At 38.7% G+C, this 24,454-nt stretch overlaps 2 protein-coding genes across 3 annotated transcripts in view; one reads left to right on the top strand and one right to left on the bottom strand.

Annotated features, from left to right (window-relative positions):
- The first annotated feature begins 3,436 nt into the window (after positions 1-3,436).
- tmc5 (transmembrane channel like 5) lies at positions 3,437-21,846 on the top strand. Of its 2 annotated transcripts, none has more exons than XM_053652305.1 (18): positions 3,437-3,465; positions 6,016-6,132; positions 7,774-7,876; positions 8,033-8,117; positions 9,080-9,334; positions 10,469-10,611; positions 11,565-11,712; positions 12,281-12,439; positions 13,207-13,376; positions 13,712-13,787; positions 14,100-14,197; positions 14,290-14,385; positions 14,474-14,549; positions 14,653-14,786; positions 16,771-16,944; positions 19,756-19,834; positions 19,944-20,027; positions 21,391-21,846. In XM_053652305.1, exons 2-18 carry the CDS (start codon positions 6,039-6,041, stop codon positions 21,451-21,453), a joined length of 2,037 nt encoding a protein of 678 aa, XP_053508280.1. In that variant the 5' UTR covers positions 3,437-3,465; positions 6,016-6,038; the 3' UTR covers positions 21,454-21,846. The 2 variants fall into 2 exon arrangements, with proteins under 2 accessions (XP_053508280.1, XP_053508284.1); XM_053652309.1 differs by lacking the exon at positions 3,437-3,465 and adding an exon at positions 5,844-5,870.
- rab40c (RAB40c, member RAS oncogene family) overlaps positions 21,839-24,454 on the bottom strand; it is a 21,187-nt gene continuing 18,571 nt past the window's right edge. Inside the window, exon 7 of the mRNA XM_053652317.1 lies at positions 21,839-24,413. Coding sequence (XP_053508292.1) covers positions 24,142-24,413 — 272 coding nt within the window. The 3' untranslated portion in view covers positions 21,839-24,141. The remainder of the gene's footprint in view (positions 24,414-24,454) is intronic.

Genomic DNA, 24,454 nt, shown 5'->3' with positions numbered 1-24,454 from the left:
CTGATGTCACAAGTATCATGTTATCTTTTTTAAATAGCATTTTCTATAAGATAAAAATTTTTCTCTTCATTTTTTTTTTTACTGTTACTATTGTTTTGCTGGCAATTAAACAAACCGAAATATCGGATTATATATCCAGTATCACAGAACTGTCTTCAATTATTGTGACATGATATTTTTTGTCACATATTTGCCAAACCCAGTGCGTAACTGTACTAGATTGAATGCTAATGCACGCGTGGTTTTTTTTCAAAAGCATTTCTGTTGATGTGAAAGTGCATTTATTCAGCCTTTAGGGTTGTGTGGGTGTGTGCAAGATAATGAAATAAAAAAAGTAAAAAGTTCAACGATTTGCATTTTTTCCCGTTTGATAATTAGCGCATGGCGCATTTTACGGTTCTACGCAGACAAATACAGAGAGAAACGCAATTCACAAGAACAAAACAGGGAACTGAAACAGTCTGCCACATCATTTAATTACACCCAGATGTCGTCCATCCCTGACTCTGCATTTCATTGCGGTGACTGTGTGTGTGTGTGTGTGTGTGTGTGTGTGTTCTCCTGGCCTTTATTCAGACTGATGCCTGATTTAGATGCTCGTCTCCATTCTCTCCCTCCTCTCCTCACCCCCCACAGGCATATCAGCAGCTCTCCCTCCGCAGTAGATATGATTACCCGTTCCGATCGGGTTTCGCCGCACTAGAATAATCCTCCCCATTACAGCCATAAATATTTCATGAGTCATTTTTGACAGAGTCACCGAGGCCGTACATCTATGCGCCAGTGTTTTATTTTACCGCTCCCACTCTCCTCTCATGTTGCTTCTGTCAGTCAGGACCTCGTGTCATAGCCGGGGCATTCGCAGAACATTTCCACAACATTTCTATTGTATTCAGCATTCATATTTATTCACTTCTTAGTCTGTTGCTTCTTTTGTATTTCACTGGAGATTCTAACATGTAATGGAGAATTCTCATCATCTCACATTCTCACACCCTCATTAAACCTCAGAATAAGGCTTTTAAAAAGAAAATCTGCATAAATATGCAAATGAACTATATTATCATCTGAACATAAACATTAGGCCACGCCTCCTACTTGATACCTGACCCTATGTTCGCACTAGCAAGTGAAAAAAACTGTGTCTCTGTAATTTGTTTCTTGTGGACGTGGCCCATCCAGCATATTTTGGAAATAGTAGTAGCTATATTCAGCTTCTAAAGCTAACTAATTAAAGACAAATTAAATAACAAGCTAACCGGTGTGGAAATTCGGCTACTTGATTTATATGTTATGTGCTCATTTTGTACTAGCTTCTTTCTCGTGTTTGATTAGCAAAGCAAGCTAACTGTGCTAGCTACGTACACTCAACAGAGATACCAAAGATCTCTGCTACCTCCTTCCAAGCTTCATTTTTCTTTGTAATGTTTTTGTTCTCTATACACGGTTAATGAGAGATCGTGTATTACAGGATAAGATCAAACATTAAATGGAAACTGTTTGCAGGTAAAAACTAAACTAAAGAAGAAACGTCATACCACACGTGTCATAGGATTAGCCCGAGGAATCGTCCGAGCCACTCGTTGATGTATAATGCGATCACAGATTCAGATGATGCTGGACACAAAGCCCCAAAATAGTAGCTCTGAATAGTGACCTTCAAGGCTGCTGGTATTTGTAGATGGCTGGCATGCATTGGCATGAAAAGCCGTCAGTGGTTGGGTCAGAGCTCTAGTCCTCAGGCTGTGAGTGTGGAGAGGTTCTCACCCTCTAATTAGCCCAGCATCTGAGGTCAGAACTGAGCTGTCAGAGTCGGGGACCTACAGCGGCGGAAGAGGTGACAGGTCTGTCTGGATTAAACACACATTAATACTAAAAAGCCTCGATATCACGGTGCGAAATATTCAGAGAGGCATTGATACTCTTTGATCTTTTGGCCATGCCTCCTACATAACATTGTTTTTAACTCTGCAACGTTCTTTTGTACATGTTTATAGCTAACAGTGTGTCATGGTTTAGTGGATCATGATGCTAAACTGGTAGCTATATGCTTTCAATACCTGTTAGTCTCTCAGCTCTAGTGCAGCAAATATGCCTGCAATTCTGCCTGCATCGGTGATGTAACATCAAATCTTATGAAACATTTCCTTTTTTAAAAATGAATGAACATTTCTTTATATAACAGGATGACAATAAAATGTGTTCTGTAATTCAGGAGTAGGATTCTGCAGGGTAGGATAGTGTTAGAGATCTTATTCAGCATCCTGCTGATGTTCTGAAGACCTGTGACGTGTGTAGCAACACTGCCACCTTCAGGCAGGGGATGTGACACAATACACACACACATACACACACACACACACACACACACACACACACACACACACACACACAAATTAACTTACAAAATCACAAAAATTCATGTGGATGGGATGGTTAGTTAGTTCTGGGTGAGGGAGGGGTAAGTAAATCAATAAAGTTAAAAAATAAAATGTGGGTCTGCCCTGCAACAAGAGGACAATGGAAATAAAAAATAATAATAATAAAAGTGGTGGTGGAGGAGGGCGGCAGGGGGGAGCGGGGGGGGGGATCAACAGAAAAATACAAGTAAACATTTTTAAAAAAAGAAAAAAGAGGTTTTAAAAAATAAAGATAAATAAAAACAGAAATCCAAATAAAGAGGACAGCTATGACTGTCTCAATCTCAAGACATGTATTTAAGGCAGTGTATGACATCTGTTGCAAACGTTTATACTAATATAGTATTTTTTTCACTTGTAACATCGATAAATATTTGATAACATACATTACTTTGTTGTCTACATTTTGTACGAAGTGTGCAAACTTTTGACTTTAGAGATTTTTAACTCCAAATTATAATTTTATTCAGTATACGTGTTACAACTGTGTTTATTTATTGTTTGTTTTTATATATACAAGTATATGCAACAATATTTAGTCATTAATTAAGTAATCAAATATGTGTTAGTTTGTTTTAAAATCCTATAATTTTCAGTAATTAGCAGTCAGCTAGAGCAGGGGTTCCCAAACTTTTTCAGGGCAAGGCCCCCCCAAATAGCATTAACGTTTGACCGAGGCCCCACTTTTGCAAGATGTCTTTAAAACACATTAAAAATACAGACTTCTGAACATATCCCCCCTTTTTTTTTATTAATAATTACATCTTACATCTTTACATGACATTACATTAGAAATTGATTGTGTGTGTGTGTGTGTGTGTGTGTGTGTGTGTGTGTGTGTGTGTGTGTGTGTGGTTGTCTGAAAAAAAATCATGTAAAAAATTGTTGAGGCCCCCTGGCGCCCCCTGGCGGCCCCCACTTTGAAAACCACTGAGCTAAAGAACGCCCATCAGCTCTGAATCACCTTGAAGTGAATTGGGTTCAATCTGAAAACTCATTGCTCCCTATACAGTAGTGCACTAATGTGTTCTGCGGCTATAATGCGGTAGTATAATAATAATAATAATAATAATAATAATAATAATAATAATGTGGTAATAATGACTTTTACACACTTTATAGTGCACTTTATATAAAATAGTGATAGATTTGGGATTAACCACTTGTTTTGTACTACACGTACCTAAAGACATGGTGGTTGTTCCTGAGGTGTTAGAACTTTTGTTAGCTCGCTAGCTAACTTTTAATTACATCTAATATTTTAGCATACTTGCGCAAATTTGTGCTGCACTCATTTCGGAATAACATTAAAGTAAACTGGGGAAGTGTTTAATATTATTTAGGTGTCAGAAAAATCGCGTTTAAACGCTGTAAGGTTTGGAAACTAGAAAACTAACGAGTTCGGCTAACTGGCGTTGCTAATGTAGCTAGCGAGCTAATATGGGGGTCAAAACTATATTATTTCGACACTAAACCCATACATTAGTTCTTTTAAAAGTTGTTTTGTCAGGGCTAAATGTAATGGACTGTTTAAGAAAGTGTCAGGACCTTCTGGGAAAATGAATCATATATAACCAGTAATTTATGTAGAGTTTACAAATATTTACTGTATTTGTATAGACTGCAGGGGGCCATTACTTTTCAAACTCATGTATAGAAATGAGTTAGTATTAAATTTATACTCCATCTATATCAGATTAAACATATCAAACATAACAATATATATATATAAATATATATATAAACATAACAAAATATGTTGTACTGTTATTGTACTTATATAAATCTCTGTGTGTGTGTGTGTGTATATATATATATATATATATATATATATATAATCTTTGCACAGCAAACTCGCCAGTGTTGATTTAACACCCAAAGTGTTGAATTTACACCCTACAATGTTTATATAAGTCCATCGGACTCAAACACGCTGGGTGTTAATTCAACACTAGGGATTTTACTGTGTGTCACTGTTAATATTTATTGTTTTATTATTTGCCTATTTTATTATTTTATCTATTTATTTATTTTTGACTACCTCCTGCTGTTTTTTTCACACTGTAAAGCTGCATTTTAAATATATAACAGGTGCTACTGTATACATATTGCGGTTAAAAGGGGAGCAAGTTGAACAAACAAATGGACATGTTTCAAAATCATTATTTATTCCTGTTTTTTTTTTTTAGTAAATATTTATGACATGTAACATCACTCGTGAGTGAACAGAACCATGCAGTTACAGTAAAATAATAAATCGGTCCGTACAGGTTTTCACAGAGTTTGGGTTTTGTTTTTTTGTGATTGTCGTGGACAAAATTGCTTGATTTTGCTGTGGCTTTTTTCAAAATTTGTGATGCGACTTGCAGAGTTTTTGTGCTTTTTTCAGAAAATGACTTAAATTGGCGAAACTGCAATTGCACAAAATTGTTTTGCACAGTCTTTCGCAGTTCTGTTTGGTAAATGAGACCTTTTAGCTGTACTCGTGTTAGGCACACATGAATTGCTTTTTGTGCATTGTGATGACATCACATGACATGTATTGTCCCAAATCTGCAAAAAATCTGCAGTAATTTTGAAAATGTTTTTGAAAAAAGTTTGCTTGATTTATCTTAAATTTCTGCAATCACAAAATCGTGAAATCCTGAAGGGACTGATGAGACGAAAAAACAAAAAACGCAACTTGTCATGTTACCGCAAAAGCGTAAACTCCTCTGTCCTGAAGACTTTCTCTTCATTGGCACCTTGAATTGTGATTGGTTGACACCATTTTAATTTTAAGAGCATCTAATATTTTTAAACACGACGCTTTTTTTCCCACACCTCTGATGCATCACATAACTTGTCAGCGGTACCTTTCGGGGACTCTGATTATTTTCTGTTAGGAACTTTGTAGTAAAGACTTGCAACTCAATTGAGAAATATCACTAAGTTTAAAAAATCGATCTCCTGATGACAGTTTTGAGATTTTTCAGAAAACTTCCACCAGAGTAGTTAAATATAGAACTGATGGGGTGTTGTTTTTTTCTCCCCTCAGTAAGGTTGACATTTGTTTTTAATTGCCCTAAGCCTGTTTTCTGATATTGACGTAGTTTATAAAAGGAAAGTGTGCAGTCCTCTCAGGTCGATGATGGACAGTACAGAGATGTAGAGATGTACAGAAAAGTGATCACTATCATACTAAAATATGCAAGGATGAGTTCAGTGTTTGGTTTACATTCCTCATCAATGCTGTGTGTGTGTGCACGCTCTTTATAAAGAAAACTTCCTCTGACGCACTACAACACATTTAAAGCCGAACTAATGAGTTCTCTCTCTCTCTCTCTCTCTCTCTCTCTCTCTCTCTGTTATTTGATACCCGTCTGTAAAATCCCCCCTGCATCCCATTGGCTAGTGAAAGACCGTCACCTAGACAACTGTATACAAAGATTTAAGGATAAGATACGCCCCGTGTGTACTTTGTCTCCTACTCAATAATTAAACCAGCATTTCCTTGTTCCAGCAAAGCAATAAAGCAAACTGCCTTCTCTCTCTCTCTTACAACCAGTGCTCCAATGCTGAGTCTAACCAAGGCTGATTTGTTTCTCTTTGTCAGGACATACTTATAAAAAGAAAAGGATGATGAGGAGGATGAGTTTGTTCCCCCACCGGGGCACTCCTCTGGGGAACCTTGAGTTGACCTGTGAAGAGATCCAGCAGGAGGTTGAGAACGGTGAGCTGTGTGTGTGGTAGTCTGATAGTTATTAATTATTTAATTTTGTCTGACATGTTTGGGTGTGTGAGCAGAGGAAGTGACATTTTATTACACAGGAAATCAAGAAAAACAGTTATTACTAATGAGTAAAGTTGCTGAAGTTATTTCATTCTAATTTAATTTTATTCAGAATTAACTGATTCACTTGGTCACTTGTCTTTCTTATAGGAATTACTCATTTACTATATTGTAGCTTAATAACTTAATGACTAATGAATAAATAATGTTAAGTTAATTATTTAAAAAAATAGGAAAAACGTCATAAAAACCTCTCATTGGTCCAAGAATGGATAAAATGAATGGATAAAATGAATAAATATAATAAAGCAATCTAATAAACAAGTAATGTATATAATACCAATTAAAGAAAATAAAATTAACACCAGCATGTAATAAATAATATTTTTAATATATACTAAATATATAAGTAAATATGATATAAATTATACATGGCATGATACCGCTTTTTCTTTTCCAATAACGATACTGAAACCTCGAGTATCAGCCAATACCAGCATTGTTCTTCTTAAAACCAACAACGTTTCTCTCAGATAAACTCTTTCACTCAAAATCACATACAGTGCATGGTTAATATAATCAAGTATAAAGTATAAATATAATAATCAATCTCAATAAAAGAAGAAACAGCCATGTCTCTTTATTGGTAAACATTTGCAGTTCCAACAATGAAATTCTTTTACAAAATCCAATTCCAATCTTCATCATTTGTAACAGGATCTGATATGCGAAATGTTTACTCTGATATATGATCCGGCTTTTTTCCCAGTACTGATACTGGGTATCGGATCAATACCATGTCTAATATGAAAAAATATATATATTAGAAGACGACTGATAGTGGATTTTAATGATATTGATAACTAAGTTGGGCAGTACCCGCTGATAATCGATAAATCAACTTATAGTTGATACATTGATACTGAATGAAAACATAGCACTCAAAGTAAAATATTGCTGTATTACAAAAATAAACAGTACTGACTGTACCATGAAAATGTACTGTATTTTTTGAATGCACTGAATATATAAATATTAATATATATATTAACTATGAATAAATGTTAATGTAAATAAAAGATATAGATCCAAACTGAACCAAAAAATAATGCTCCAAATAACAAATAAAAATAGAGATATCCAAAATGAATCAAAAAACACTTCAAATAACAGGACAAAATTTGTCAACGACAGTTTTTATTTCGCATCTAGAGGCCACTCTCATACTGTATAATGACGGCGGACCTTTCTCAGCCGTTCTCACAATGGACGCAACTGGGGAAAACTATCGGTGTGGATTTTTGCTGATAAACGGTAGTTCCAGCAATCAGTGCTGACTAATCGGCAAAACCGATCGATCGGTCAACCTCTAATATATAGTAAATAACATTGAAAACTAATAATTAATATTAAATTGAATGCTTATTTTTTTAATTGTGTGATTAATTAATCAATCAATAATTGTATTCATTAAATTCTTTACTGATTGATTGATGAAAGCGGTCTCTGGCTACAGACAATTTGAGAACCCCATGTAGAAATAGGTGTAGTCACTCACTAACATCACTTGTGTTTTGTCAGACACACATGAGCTGGTGTCTGAGCTCGTCAATCTCCCAACCAGAGCCAGAATCCAGGCGATACGAGCTCTGCCCATGACTTTCCATGAGCGGAGATATGTCAGGTAATAACACTTCTCTCTATTCACTCAAGAATTCACTGCGTGAGAATGACCGAGCCAGTTCTGCTGTGAGACGCCATCTAATCACAAAGCACTCACTTTTTATTTATTTATTTATTTATTTACAGTGACACTCACACATTTCCCGCTCATTTTCAGGGGCAGAGTGATGTCAGTGAAACACTCGAAGAAGACCGACATGCTCCCGACGTGCTGCACCGACTGCCATCAACAAACCTCTCTGGTAATGAAGACCTGAGCTCATCACACTTCCTCGTGATCGACTTCAACTTTTTTCATTTCAACACATTTCCTTGTACTCAGAGACACTGATAAGTAAGAACAGGGTTATACAGGAACAGTAAAACTGTGAGGACGAAACAGACATGACAGAAAGATTAAAAAAGTAGTTCCAGGGTTCTGTCCTGAAGGTTATGTCTTATCCATACGCCATCAAAGCCATGTAACATCTCTCGTAAACCTCTCAGATTCCTCCTTCTGAAAAAGTAGTTCCATCTCTAAATGTGAAACCAGTTGTGTTACAATAAATATATTAGATTATATTTATTATAATAAAGATAGTATAGATGAGAGAGTAGACATTTCAGGGAATGACAGTGAAAATGTTTTGTCAGTGAAATATTTTGAATGCATTTTTTAAAATTATTTGACTTTAGTTTCGCTTCTGGTTAAGATCAATGTCTAGAACTTAACCAGGAAATGATCTTGTTTCAGGATTAGGCCTAACCCTAGACCTATAACACCTAAAAAGATTTTGCACAAGTAAAAGAAAATTCCCTTAAGTGTCCTCTCTCTCTCTCTCTCTGTTTATCTGTCTTTCTCTCTGTTTCTCTCTCTGTTTCTATCTCTCTCTTTCTCTCTCTCTGTTTCCCTCTCTCTCTCTGTTTCTCTCTCTCTCTGTTTCTCTGTCTTTCTCTCTGTTTCTCTCTTTCTGTTTCTCTCTCTTTCTGTTTCTCTCTCTGTTTCTCACTCTCTCTCTGTTTCTCTCTCTTTCTCTCTCTTTCTCTTTCTCTCTCTCTGTTTCTCACTCTCTCTCTCTGTTTCTCACTCTCTCTCTGTTTCTCTCTCTCTTTCTGTTTCTCTCTCTTTCTCTTTCTCTCTCTTTCTCTCTTTCTCTCTCTCTCTGTTTCTCACTCTCTCTCTGTTTCTCACTCTCTCTCTATCTCTGTCTCTTTCTCTTGTCAGTTTTTCCGCAGGTTCGGTGCCAGTGTGGCCACGGCCCGGAAGCGTTTGGTGATATGGCAGGATGCGCTGAAGGAGATCGGCGGCCGCTTTGGCACCTCCGTCCTCTCGTACTTCCGCTTCCTGAAATGGCTGCTCATGTTCAACATCATCTCACTACTCATCAACTTCTGCTTCATTGCCATCCCACAGATCATCCATAGCCCCAACATTACACACACGGTGAACTTCAGAGGCCTGGAGCTGCTCACAGGAGCTGTGAGTTCATCTGCCAGCCCGAGGTTCCAGTCTAACGACTTGTCCACCTCCAATAGCATTGATTTTTTTTTAAATAGCCCCACCTAAATCCCTACACTAATTCATACTGATTTGATGTCAGTCACATCTACAATCTTATTACTGCTAGTTTTATTTTTATTTTAGTGGTATTTATCATATTTTAAAAGATTTGCCAAGGACTCTCTAATCTGATTTGCTATCATTAGTCTTTTATAGTTAATTTATAAAGTGATTTAAATTTGTCATGAGCAGTAAAGTGCACTGAGGCAGGTCTTAATGCGCTGCAAGTTCGAGTCCTCCTGGGAAGTTCGTATTTACAAGTTGGGAACTCGTAACTACGATGTCAGGTGTGTTCGGGTCCACTTTGGTCGGCGCAAGATAGTGTGTACCTTTTCTTAATTAAGTGCAAAAAATACAGCAAGGTTGTTTTTTTGAAAAAAACTCTGCTTGTAAAAGTGAAGAAGAATCCACATCAGGTGTGTTTTGCTTTTTTATGCCTTTAATTAATTTATAAAGCCGCTGTAAACGTTATCGTTACATATTATATCACAATTGCGCAATGCTCTCTTATTTTCTGCAGGAAATGAATTTGTCCTGTTGTAAATGAAAAAGCCTGGCATTGACTTGCTGTGTAAAACCAAACACATAATAACTGAAATCAGGTTCTGAGGCGAGTAAACATTCAATTTCATTCAACAAATTTACCGTCAACTACCAACGCTATATTTATTGATTCCGTCATATTTTCTTACTGACACGCTCCAACTCGGAAACGCTGAACTCAAAGAAAATCCCGAGTTTCCCCACTCGTAATTACGACTTTGTTGTGGCGTTCAAGTTCGTTTCAACTGTTAAATACGACCTTTCCGACATGACTTGAATGCACCTTGGTGTGTGATCATTTCTGTTCTACACTGCATTTATTTTCAGTGCATATATACTTACTCAACCTTCACTGTGCAGAAAATGTATGATGTGTGTCACGGAACATGTTTCCCCCTATATCTGTGGCGATACAGAGATAACATGCTTAGATGTTATTATTTTTGTTAAAACGTTTATTGATATTTAAACAGTAGAATTACAGAGGTGCGTGTTTGTGCGTGTTGACAGGGATACTTCAACCAGACGGTGTTCTTTTACGGTGGCTATAACGGTGAAGTTATTGTGAGTCAGCCTCCTTACAATATGCAGCTGGCTTATTTCTTCACCATAGCGGCTTACTTGGTGCTTTGTGGAGTGTCGCTTATTTACAGGTAATGTAGCACGACATCCCTAATTATATATTATGATGAAAATGACCAGGAGCACTAAATTATTAGCAGTGCTGCAACACTGGTAGCAAATAAACCACTCGGCACATGCTGAACATTTTATAGTGCGCTCCCTCCAGATGGGGAAGTGTTGATTCACTGACTACGTTTACATTGACAGCAGTAATCTAATTATGGACCTTACTCAGAGTAAGATAATAATGTGATTAAGGTGTTTACATGACTTTCTTTTAGAATACTCCTTTCATGTACCCGTTTTACATGTTATAGAACATAATTCGATTAACAGCACGCGTCATTACGTCACCGCGCCACGCCGTCCGACGTCCCTCCAGAATTTCACATATTAACATACAGTTTGTCTTCGTTATTGTACCGTATACAGTTTTGGGTGTATTTATTGAATTATTTTACGAACGCTTTAAGTGCGGTTAATTATTTGTCATGCTGTACGTGCAAATAGACGACTGCTTGAAGCCATGGGCTGCGTCCCAAACCGCGTACTTACCGTCTATATGGTAGCCGAGATACATGTATTTTTCCCCACTACAAGCCTATAGTAGGCAAGTACGCGGTTTGGGATGCAGCCGTGGTCTCTTGTTCGCCATAAAATGTTGAGCACTGCTGTGTGTGATCGTGTCCTGTCGCAAAACTCTCACACGACGTTCATAATGTGATTAAGGTGTTTACATGTCTGTAATACACGTTGATAATGCGACTAAAACAGGAATACTCCACATGTCTTAATTCGATTTGTGTTTACTTCGAGTATGACCTTAATCAGATTAAGGTAATTAAAAATTGCTGTTTACATGGTAGTTTCTTAATCACAGTATTGTCTTAATCGGGGTAATAGTGGATTATTGTTGTCCATGTAAACACACTGACTGTTAGGAGTGTGTGGTGACGCCTGGCTGTATTCCCTGTCTCCTCAGCATGGCCAGATCCTTCCAGAAGAACTTTGTGTTGGTATCTGGCCCCACCTACGGCAGCGCATGGCGTCTTTTGTGCAGCTGGGACTTCAGCATGGTTAATGAGAAGGCCATCCAGAACCTCAAGAACAACCTAGGAATCCAGTTAAAGGTCTGATCATATAGGGTCGTATAAATCTTAGCATCTAACGAGGTGTCAGGGTCATAGTTGTACATGAAGTTTAACGAGGCAGGTCCTAAAATCATTTTCACATAGGACTGTAAAAACCAGAGTTATGCAGATCAAATAAAAAGGTTTCAGGTAACAAGAAACAGGTCAGAACAAACTAACTAGTGCAAACAAGGAGAGGCACGGCATCATGTGCTATAAACATTCCCTCTTATATTACCTGTTGTTATCCTGTTCACGTCACGTTTATAAATGACTATGCTGAATGAGTAGCACAGGTCAGAGATATGGTGGAAATATCATTTGGACACATTTTATGATACACAGCATTTTATTGTAAAGGTTTTAACACATGAGCAAAAATGTACTGTAAAACAGCTTTAAAAATGTTTACATAAATAAGCTCTCTAAGAAGAAGATGATAAAAGTGTCCTATTGGACCAATTTTTTTTTTAATCCAAAGCAACCTAAATGTGAAACAAGATAGAAAAAGGGTTCTCAATGGGATTTGAACTCACGTCCACATGTCATTCTCATCTGTATTCTGCAGGAGACTTTATCCGAGCGGCTGCAGAGAAAAGCCACGGTGTCGGCGTCCACCATTGTGAAACGGCTCTCACTTTATCTCCTGGCATGGACGCTGTGTGTCGGACTCGCCGTCGCCTCCTGCACAGCCATCTACTTCCTGCAGTCACACCAGAGTAAACTGGTGCGCTTTTACACTTATTTCACATTTACTTCACCCTTGAAAAACACTATCAGTGTATGTGACAAGTATATATTTTACAGAGAAAGGTTCTTAATTAATATCAACATATAATTGGCGTATTCATGTATATAATCAACGAGATTAGATTTAAAGACAATAATTCGCAAGCATGTTGCCGAGTTCTGTCAATACTAGACCAGTGCCAGTGTACTCATGAATCTAAATGATGATGAAGTCTATTTAGCTGTATCTGTAACAAATGATACAGTACATACTATATATAGTTGGAAATTGTAAGCATAGTGTCCCTACTCACCTGTCAATCATATCCAGCCCGTACTGTAATATTTGTATTAATCTATAATGGTGTAATATACTGTAGATTTGGCACCGATCCGATACCCAGGTTCGATTTTCTTCGATGGAAGATTAGATATTGGAGTTTAAAGCGCTGTAGTTTCAAAGATAAAATCATGTGATTGATATCGATGTCACTTGATACTCAAGGTTTTAGTATCAGTATCGGAAAATAAAAAGTGATATCTTGCCATCTATAATATAGTAATACGTATAATAATTTGACAAATAATACAAATAATTTCTTTAAGAAACAAATCAGAATGTAGGTGACCTAATCGCCCCATACAGTGAATTATAGAGACAGTTACTCACCAAGTTTCCATGTGTGTTAGCAGCAAGTAAAAATAAGAAAGCAGATACGCGTTAAATATTTTGAAATATGAATAAGCACTGATTTTGTTCCACAGGTGCTACCTGTTCCCTGGTCCTCAGATGATTTAGGCACGGAGGCGTCCACGCTGATCCTGCCTGTCGTCGTGTCCCTCATCAACCTGATCGTCCCGCTCATCTTCTCCCTCGTTAATAAAATGGAGCACTACACCAACCCCCGCACCAACATCTACATCGGCATCATGAGGTCGGCTCTATAACGCTACTAAAGCAAAACAAAACGTGAATGATTTCACTTTACTGTAAATGGGATCAAAGGCAGTTCGGCTCTATAATTACACGCTGGATAAGTCAGACACGCTGACAGCTCTGTAATGATCCATTTACTATGGCTAGTCTTATTATATAATTTTCCATTTGATTAATATGCGATAGTTAGAATGGCACATTTGCAGTAAATGAGTGACCTATACATAATACCTGTAGATAATTACAGTAATTTTTAAATTAGCCTTAATTTTATCAACAGGCAAAGGGATCTATAGAATCTAGACTTAATTCCCTTCTAATCTAACCTCTCAGAAATGTCCTGCTGAAGATATCCATCCTGGGAATACTGTGTTACTACTGGCTCAAGGACGTTCCCAGTACCATCCCAGTAAGTGTAATAAGCATCATTATACCACAGCTACGGAAAATACACCTCTCTGATTGGTTGGAATGGTCTGGTCTGATTGGTTTCATGCTACTGTCGGCCATGAGCTGTGTTTTGATCCTGCTCTCATGCCTCTCCTCCATCTTTTTAATTAATGTGGTGATCTTTAACAACATCAGGGCCCCAGTCTAATTTCTTTTGCCTGATCATCTGATGTTTTCTTCTATTCAGACATTTTATTATACACAATTAGACTGGAATGTTTTCTGTGCTAATTACATTTTTCGGTTGTTTTATTATTGGTTTATTTTTTAGTGTTGGGAATCGTTCGTGGGTCAGAGTGTGTATCGTCTGGTTCTAGTCGATTTCATCTTCTGCCTCCTCGGCTCATTCTTTGGAGAGTTCCTGCGCAAGTATGTCCTGTCCTTCAAAATTTAACTATGTTTATTTAGAGTTATTAAAAATATACATCATACAATTCATTTTATTTATTTTATTGTCACAGCATAATTGGAACAAAATGCATCCCGAGCCTCGGCGTTCCCGAGTTTGATATCGCCACAAACGTACTCAATCTGATCTACGCTCAGACGCTAGCATGGTACGTTATAATCATCACTGTTGAGTCTAAGTGTTCACCAGACCCTGTATAGTTTAAATATTTCAGAAATTCTGTTTCCTCGTTGCAGGATTGGGATCTACTTCTCCCCACTGCTTCCCATCATCCAAGTCATTAAACTGTTTATCATCTTTTACCTGAAAAAGGTATGTTACCTGATGATGTCATCATAATTTCAGCATTCCGTGTGTGAGTGGGTGTGTGTATGTGAGTGAACTTTGACCCTGTGTTCCCGGCTCTGATACGCAGGTCAGTTTGAGTATGAACTGCCAGCCACCAAAGCACACCGGCAGAGCCGCTCAGATGCAGACGGTGTACCTAGCGCTTCTGTTTTTCACCTCGTTCATCGGAGCGCTCTCCCTGGTGGCCTACACTGTGTGGAGGTAGGAGGATTTCCAAATGCTGGGTTTTTTTCAATGCAAAGTGCCAGAACTTTTGGTAACAGAAAACTGGAGCTGTTCATTTTCCATCAGTCAGTGGCCTAGTGCTAAATATTTCATTTGTATGGTTTTGGGTACCTGCTTCAACAGGACCCAGTAGAACTTGGGGCGGATGGTACAGTTGCTAAAAAAACGGAGCATGAAAACAACAGAAATGCTTTAGTATTCATTCATTCATTTATTTATCTTTCATTATTTATCAAATAAAATAATTTTACAGAGCAGGAAAAAACAGATACTTTTGTATTTCTAATTGGCTGTCAAATTAACGAGTGCATTGTTAACCACCATTTGTTTGTTTATTTGTTTGTTTGTTTGTTTTTTTAGAAATGGTTGCCGCTAACATATGAGCTGGCCATGTTGAACTTAGCAGTGGTGTCAAACACACCGTAATAATGACCCACTCATTTTTACTAGTGGAATCTTTACTAGTCCCTTAAAGTTCCAGTGTTTGTTAACTCCCTAAAAACAAGAACGAGCCTCGTCCTTATCGCTATGGCCCATATGTACCTTGGGTTCCTTCCCCTTTTAGATACAGTACACCTGAGATAAACTTCTCGACCTTGAAACAGAGTACTGTTATTCCACTCAACCGTTTTAAATATTTAATTTAACCCTGAATCTATTGTTTAAGCATGAAAGGGCATCTTGTTTTGATTTGTCTCCTGTTAGAACAGTAAATGACAGTGTGCCTCGTCTGTGTGCTGCCCAGGATTTAAACAAACAAACAGATCAATAAAGGGAAAAGTTAAAATAGGAGTCAGAAATCACCGAGCTGTATTATGAATAGCATACTATGCACACTACTCCATTACTCATGTAAAACCCCGCCCCAAAGCAGTATCCAGTACAACGTATGTGAACTCTAATATTTGGAGAAGGCCAAAGATAGACATACTACTGGAGTAGATTTTTTAACCATGTAAAGAACATGCTTTTACTGCAGCGTGTTTCATCTGAATGTTCCAGGCAATCGAGAAATTTGAGAAAAAGCACCTTAGATCAATTATTGTCTATGTAAACGAGCTAAATGACAATTATCAGTAGTTAACTATTTTATTAATCTGTGACTTGCAGTGCCTGTTGGAAAATAATGCGGGTGTGGATAATTTTCATAGAACCATGTGGTCTGGAGTGTGTTATTCCGCTTATACCACAGTGATTTGCCAATGATTACGGTGTTTCATTTGTCAGTGTACAACATGTCGCACATTTGAACAGTTTATAGTTGGATTTAATGTTGTGTAACTTCAGAGAGACAAGTTAGTTCCTGTTCTCACTTACGGTACAGCTGTGACAAACCTGGCTGTTCCCTCACCAGCCTCTCTGTTTTCTCTCTCTCTCTCTTTCTCTCTTAAAAAACCCAGCTTGTCATTTTACTCAGAAACCGGAAATTGTAGTCTTTCCTGATCTGTAAAACTGTCAACTTTGCAAAGCACAGTGACTGTTACAATCCGCGGACACTGGAGACTCCTTCCTGAAATGTTAAATGAACGTCTCTTAACAAAAAACGTCACCACACCATTAGTCAGTCATAGATCCGGTGGAGCGTCTGCGGTACAAGTCCCTATAAATGGGTTGTTACTATAGAAACAATAACGTATTAAAAACCAGCGCATTAAAATGTAAACCTGTCATTCATGGTACAGGAGGAACTACTGTCCGAGCCGTCCCGTTATACAGGAATAATGCACATCATCTCACCAGTCAGATTTGAGAATCCAGCTGTGATGTGGAATAATAATAATAATAGCAGCAAATGAACACATTTAATATTAGTATATTTCCTAAAACGTTTTTTGCATTCTGTCTTAAGGCAGAAGAAGAAAGTAGTGTATAAGCGATAGTGTGTAGAACACAGGTGCAGTTTATAGTTTATAGTATACAGTGTATACAATTGAGAACAGCCCTTGTGTATGTGTTGTAGCCTGAAGCCTTCCGAGCAGTGTGGACCTTTCCAGGGTCTGGACACACCCTTCCAGGCCATCCACCAGTGGATGAACACGGTGCACTACATCCCGGGATCTGAGTGGGCCTGGTGGTTTTTCGAGCATGTGCTGAGGAACGAGCTGTTCTTCTACCTCATCACTCTCATCGTCCTGTAAGGTCTTTAGCACACAGCTCACTGTTTTCGAATACGCTGTAGTGTTTACGTCTACATATTTTGGAAATACAAAGCAAATAGGTCAAAGGAAAATGTTCATTGTTGTGTGTTACCTTTGTGTGAACATTTCGAAGAATGAAACAATTCTGTAATTCGGTCTAATCCACTCTAAATATGTTATATTTAATTAATGTTGGTTAGCTAGCTAGCTGTTCTTTAATGATGACATCAGGCCACTGTTTCTGGTTTTGTCGTAAACCTCATTCAAACAGACTGAATCATTGTGCAACAGTTATATATAAGTAATAATAATAAGGTATAAATAACATACATAGGGGAACATTAAAAGCAGGTGGCTCAGCAGGTTAGTGGTGTGATTATTTTATGGTGCTACTGCTCAGAGTTCAAATCCCCTTTGGGGCGGAAGTGTGCGATTTGAGCCTTTGGTAGGAAAGAGTGAGGGCTTATGCTAATCTGGATTCAAATATACTTTTTATTGTAGTTTAGTAAAATGTAGATATATATAGTAAAGCTTTGGATAATGTAGTAAAGTACGATGTATAGCAAAGTCATTAGTAAAATGTAGTGATATAAATAAAGTATATAAAAATGTACATAATAATGTAGCGTGAAAGGAGTGTGTGTGGGAATTGTCACTTGGAGCTTAAGATCATGTAAAGGACAAAGTACCTGAGTGTGGGTTCAAACCACAGAGTTCACACACAGCTACATGAACACACAAACATTACTCAATGAGCTACCTGTGACTTAATAAGCTTTTTTTTGTGCTTTTAAAAAAAAATTATGTGCTTTTATTTTCATATCAGACACACAAAGTCGTGCTAACAAAATCAAATCTTGCCTTTTAGTTGCTGGAGGCCCAGAGACAAGGCTCAAACTGTTATCCGCTCGCGCTCTCTCGCTCTCTCTCTCTCTCTCACACACACACACACAGGTTTAACAGGGACAGGGTTAAGTCTAACAGGGTTAAGAAACACTCTTATCACCTAAAAAAATAGTGAAAAATATAGCACTCTCACAGAGGCCCAGTGGAGTAGTGGCTAGGATCAGAGTCTCACAACTTTAAGGTCATCAGTTCAATCCCACCCTGTGCCTCCTGGAATGAGCTCAGCTGTTAGGATTAAACTGCTGCTTTGAGGCCAGCGCTTGTCCTGTTGCCTTTCTTAATAAGGTCTCAGGTAAATCTAGAGAGGGATGAAATGAGCTGCACATCTCTTTATCAAACGGTGAATATGACTTGTATAATTCCCGACAGAAATGTTTAGACGTGTCATTCGTGACGTCGGGGTTGGTGGGTACCGCACCATCTTCGGTCTCAGTCAGCTTCATCGTTGCCTCAGATTCAGATCCCGAGACTGGCACTCGCTGAAGGTTTGTGACTGTTGTGTGAAAATCCCAGATGATCAGCAGTTTCTGAAATCCTCAGACTCACACCAACAACCATGTCACACTCAAAGATGACATTTCTCCCCCGTTCTGATGTTTGACATGAGCGTTAACTGAAGCTCTTGACCTGCATCATTGCTCTGCTGCATTGTGATTGGATAACTGCAGGTGTACTAATACAGTGGATGACGAGTGCATATATTTAAACCTTGGAGAAGAAAATCACTGTGAGTTTTGTCTAGTTGCTACTTTGTGTTGTGAACCAGTGTAGACACAAAAACGTTTTATTTGGTATGCGTCATAAACTCAGCAGGATGTAGGATGCGAGTACAATCTTTAATAACAATCTAAAGCTTCAGGCATAAACTGGCAACGTTTGAGAGAGGAACATGGGTTCAAATTGCAAACTGAAAGAAATCCCAAAAGCTTGCAAAGTACCTCAAGAGCAACTTGGCAGGAAGCAGGTGTCCTAGACCCCTAACCCTAAGTAAGTTGTGGACAATATGAATGAAAATATCAGGATTGGGATCAAATACAGTGGCTCCTGAGCCACAGTTTGTTCATGAATATTATAAAATATTACCCAAAACATTCCTGTGTTATTTATTTCTCTCTAAATACTCTCAGATGAGCATCAGTCATATGAGTCCCCACAGTTAATTACGGAATAATTATCATGGGTAATTATTCAGCCAAAAAACCTATTGATCTGTGCGGTAACTGGATTTTGTTTCCCAGAAATGCATCAAACAACTAGATTGAAAACAAAAATAGGGTTTCGGCCAAATTTAGAGACTCCTTTTTACACAAGTTTAAGAAATTATAAATCAATTAAAGTAATTGTGCCTTCATCCGGATGGAATCGTTTCCTGAATGTAATCAGTTCACCTGCTGGTTACTGTGCTGTGATAACGCCATGGTCAAATGTGTAAAATAGTTTTTTTTCAGTATCTTCCTTACTGTTTAAAGTAAATCAGTGCTTTGGGTGTTGTTCAGCACCAGATATACATCCAGAGCTCACCATGCTGAAAGTTGCTGCTTTGACCTTATTTCATTTAATCCATTGATCAGCTCGAAGATATAAACCTTGGCTATTTTTTCCCCTCCAAATTGACCATTTACATTCATCACATACGCTAACAGTGTGCATAAAAACAGCTGGAACGGATTGACCAGATGCCGATCTAATGTTTCACATCAGTCTGCTAAAATAATCTTCCTTAATGGAAACCTGAAGAAAGAGGCTTTATGATGCTTAAGAGCAGTTTGATTATGTGAATTTGTAACTTACACTAGCCAAGGATGAGTTTCAAAGCCAAAGACATTCCTGCTCTAAAACCAAAACTAAAACACAGCCGCTCATTTCTCATTACTCTCTGATGTTTTCCTCCCCCGTTCCAGCATTCTGACGTACTTCCTGTGGCAAATCACTCAGGGCAGGAAGCAGCTCATCCGGACTCTACGTGAGCAGATCGTCAATGTGAGTTCTTTTTAAAAAACAAAACTCAAGCACAAAAAAGCTACTTTGATTTCCTGATAGGATCTCTCTCTTATCCTTGTATAACCTTTACCTTCTGCATTTTTATTAGGAGGGTAAGGACAAGACCTTCCTGCTGAACAGATTACAGAGCATCCAGAAACAGAGGAGAGCCGCCGCAGCCTTCGGTCCCCAGGTGAGACACTCTTATCCTCCATCACCACCACACACCTCCAGTGCTGTTCTAGACTTTGCAGTGGATGGCATTGATGGCCTTGTGTGCATTCCCACAACACAATCTGGGCAAATTAGAAAGACGGGTCGGTCATGAATAATACACAGTGATACGGAGAGGGCCGTAGGACACGCAGCCCTGCTGAGAAGGAGACAGGAAAGCGTTTGTTATTAACACGCATCTGTTACATGGAGCGTTAGAAAAGTGTACACTTATGACTAGGACTGTGACTAGGCAGCTTTGACCAAACCACCGCCAGGGGAATGAAATTTATATCACTATATATTATTATTTAATAATAATAAAAATAAATTATATTATATAAATATTTTTAATAGGCTTAAATTAAATACAAGCCTAAATATACAAAAATTAGATGTGGCTTTATTTTAGCACATCAGTCAGTGAAACAACTCAATACAGCCTTGTTGTGTCATGTAGTTTCCATGAGAAACCGCCTGAGGGCGCTGTGGGATACGGTATTGTGATTGACCCGCAAGGGGAGAGGAGAAGTGAATAATAAAAAGATGGCATGAAACAGAGTTTCTCTCGCGTTAGGCACAAATCCAAAATGTTCCCAGATCGCCAATGTAACATCTGATTTCCTAACAAGATCTATCGCAGTGGCAGAGCCCGGAGTGAAACCACAGAAATTCGCCTGACAGGATTTCACCACTCAAACTAACAGACAACACCATATTACATAATTCGTGTATTAATATAAATTCTCCCGCTATATGCTAGTTTATAAATACAAATTTATATTGCCACAGTTATTATTACACGTGTATACAAAACATTGTACTTTGCACTCGTCATAGTGCCACGTGTGAGGTGACGCCACCGCAGAAAGCAAACTACCACCGCAGTGGTACAGTTGTCATGGCAACCATCACAGCCCTACTTACGGCAGATATTTTTTCCTGTTCTGTTCAATCTTACAGGGATTACTGCATTGTATTGGGTTACAGTGCTATAAAATGAGAATTTTACATTTTAAGAACTGATGTTTTTTCCTTCGAAAAGCTCCTAAATATATTCTCGAGTCCAGGTGCACAGAACATTTATCGTCCAATCAGCTGCCACGATAGGTTTGATCCACTCGAGCGTTAACAATATTCCGATTGTTTTGATACACTTGAGTATTGAATCATGTTGATATTTTTACTAACATATGAATCATATTCTGGGGGTTTGTAGAATTGGTACCATTAAATATCGTAATTGCAGATCTTTAATATATTCTAGAGTTGTTTCAGGCTGTTATTAGTGTTGAGTATATATGGTCACATCATTGATGGTGGGATTGTTTTTCCTCCTTCAGGAATTCTCTGAGAGGACATACTTCAATCAAAACTGGATGAACACGCTACCGTTGGAAATGTGAGACATATTATTAAAGACTTTTGGCCTCCTGCCGGCGAGTAATTACGAGGTTCCCATGCACCAGGTCTCGGACTGTTTTTCTGCCCAACAGAAGTCTGATATTAGTGGTTTCTGCATTCTAGTGACAACACACTGTTCGGCTTAATGTTTCCTGCATTAATGCCACTCTTCTACAGAGAAAACAACAACGGGCTGTGGTTCATGGTGGAGACTCGCATTGTAATACAGAATTCAGTTCAGTAGACAGCAGTGTTTCATTACACAGCTCATGCACCTAATTATGTCACTTTATGTAAAGCTGTTAAAGAATTTTAGTTTTGAAATATTAAAATGTTTACAAGTCGTTGTAGCACATGTACGAAAAATAACCAAGGAATAAAACAGTGAAACGATACTGTTGATTTTTATTGTGAAAAAGTCGTCATTTTTTTCATACACTGTACAGACAATAATTTAAAAATGGTTCGGTTCATCGTTCCAAGAACATTTCGATGATTACTTAAATTACTCAGCAGCTTTTAGCTTACACCCAAGGAGAAAAAAAAGAATAGTGTTTACAACTGTGTGCTAATTGCATTCACATTGTTCTTCCCTTTTCTTTTCTATATCCAAATCCGCAGGACACGTTTTCCACACGCAGATTAAACCTGGAGATAAATAAATCAAAAGGTATCGACTGTGAACGGATTTATTCATTAATAGGTTTAATCTGCTTCTGGAAGATGATCCCTGTAATTTTAAAAGCAACCATGTAAAAGAGGTTCAGAAAAAGACAAAGATTAAAACGAGATGCGTCAAAACAAAACAAAGACCCACCTTACAATACAAAACCCGAGGACTTTTCCTAACTAAGTCACAGCCCTCCAGACTAAAACTTGACCGTAGACGGAGTTTAACTTTACTAAATGATAACAGAAGTTACGTCTCCAAACAGCCAAAGCGGACGGATCACGTGCAGGTGCTTTGTTGTTCCCCGAAAACAAGCACAGGAAGGTGCATTTAGCTTAAGGGTGAAGAAGAGGTTTTATTTATAGCGTGGCACGTTTATCGATCGGGGGGGTTTGAGCAAAATCCCTGAGATAGATATAGAGAGAGAGAGAGAGAGAGAGCACACCAGACACTCCATGTGGTGTTTTCAAGGCTGACTAGATGCTCTGCAGATCTGCAAAAAGGGGAATTCATTATTCATCAGGATTAAAAAGAAGTCGCTGCTCCTTTCACTGGGGTTGTAAATAATTCATCAAAATAATTAGGAGCGCAGTTGGAATGGGGGTCCGGTTCTCGGGGGGGAAAAAAACAAAAAATATTACTAATGGTATTGATATAGGGTTTGTGCTTAATATTTATAAGTTCTTCACTCTGAGGTTTTTAAATCAACCGAGCAATCGCGTGTTCAGAATCCGAACGGAAACCATGCCTTGTGAAGATTTTAAGAGCAACACTGCTACAAAAACACTGAAATAACAGGACGACGGCATGTAGAGAAAATGTGTCGAACTGATCCGGTGCATTTAAGGAAATATTCCAGCGCTTTTTCTACCACATCTGTATTGTGTGCGATTATTACAGATAAGGATCCCTGCACTGAGGGGGGGAAAAAGTTTAATTTAGGAGTCTAGCAAAACAAACATGTTTGTAAGTGAAGCTTTGACTTTGTAGAATTATTCCTTGTTTTTCAGAAGGAGATATTTGCGAATAGAATAGGTGCGTCGCTCTGGTGGCGTATGGATACGACTAAAGTGTGAAATAACTGGAACTACTTTTTACTGTATTGTTGCAGCTGATTAACAGCAGCAGCACTGGTAAGAGTTTCCGGTTCTATAATTGTGTACTGCTAATGTTTATTCAACAGCAAGAATGCAGAACTGCCTTCCATTGTGAATGAGTGTTTTAGTACAGGGGAACATGTTGAAACTTGTTCTGCATGCTAATCACACAAACACTGTGGATGGATACAGTGCAGAGGTTAGACTCAAAAGGACCAGAGTAGTTCTTTAAACACGAGCGAAAAATTTGAACAACGCCAGATTAGATTCTAGATGGTTTCGCACAAGGGCTGTTGTTTGGGGGTGTTGGGGGGAATGATGGGCGATGATGTTGCTTCTTTCAATAAACAAACCAAAAAAAAGTTAGGCGAAATGAACCATGAGTGCAAGAGATCTCGACTGGACTCAAAGCAAAAACAGTCCCCTGAGGAGGCGCTCGACGTGATGCGTGAAATGATCCAGAAATGACTGACGGAAGAAGAAGAAGAAGAAAGTCAAACGAAATGCAGTCACACTATCGGCATTCATCATAGTGTGTGCGTGAACCACCACCTCACCGTGCAATTCACAGTTATGCTAGCACTTCTAAACAGTCGTGTGCCGTGGCACGGTGTAGCACACGTGTTTATTAAAAGCCGTCCATGGTCCGAGAGATGCGGTATCTGTGGCGAGTTTATCCGAACTTGGATGAACTAAAAAACACATACTGTTAACTAACCGAAGCTTAATGAACTGAGTGAAGACCATCTCAGGGTCATCTGATTGCTCTGTGCAGATTCTCCACCAGACAGACGGAGGACGGTGTGTGTGTTGTAGTAGGTATGACTGACTGACTGCAGCAGATGTGATCCGTATCCTCCTAACAGTTCTAAGGAAGCGTTTAGGGGCGGGGTTTGGATCCTTTCCCCCCCGCCTGTTCCAGGCTAGGAGATCTTACAGTTGTTGCGGGTGCAGTTCTGAGGCGGGCTCTGCGGCGGCCGGATGGATTTGGAGCGTTTCAGGCTGTTGCCTTTGCTGCCGCCACTGTTGGCCAGCGAGTAGGAGCGTCCGTGCATCATGACGGCGTTCATCCCGTTGGCCATGGAGAAGGACTTCAGGTGACTCTTGATGGCGACGGGGAGCGGCAGCTTGTCGATCAGGTGCACCGGCGTGCATGAGACGATGGCGCGACAGCACAGGTCCTGCAGGCTGAACACTGGAAAGATAAACACAGGGACAGAGTCATGCTAGTGGCAA

The sequence above is a fragment of the Ictalurus furcatus genome, chromosome 2 (assembly GCF_023375685.1).
Source record: "Ictalurus furcatus strain D&B chromosome 2, Billie_1.0, whole genome shotgun sequence".
Taxonomy (NCBI): domain Eukaryota; kingdom Metazoa; phylum Chordata; class Actinopteri; order Siluriformes; family Ictaluridae; genus Ictalurus; species Ictalurus furcatus.
Note: the sequence above shows the minus strand (reverse complement) of the source record. Positions and strands in the feature narration are given on the sequence as shown.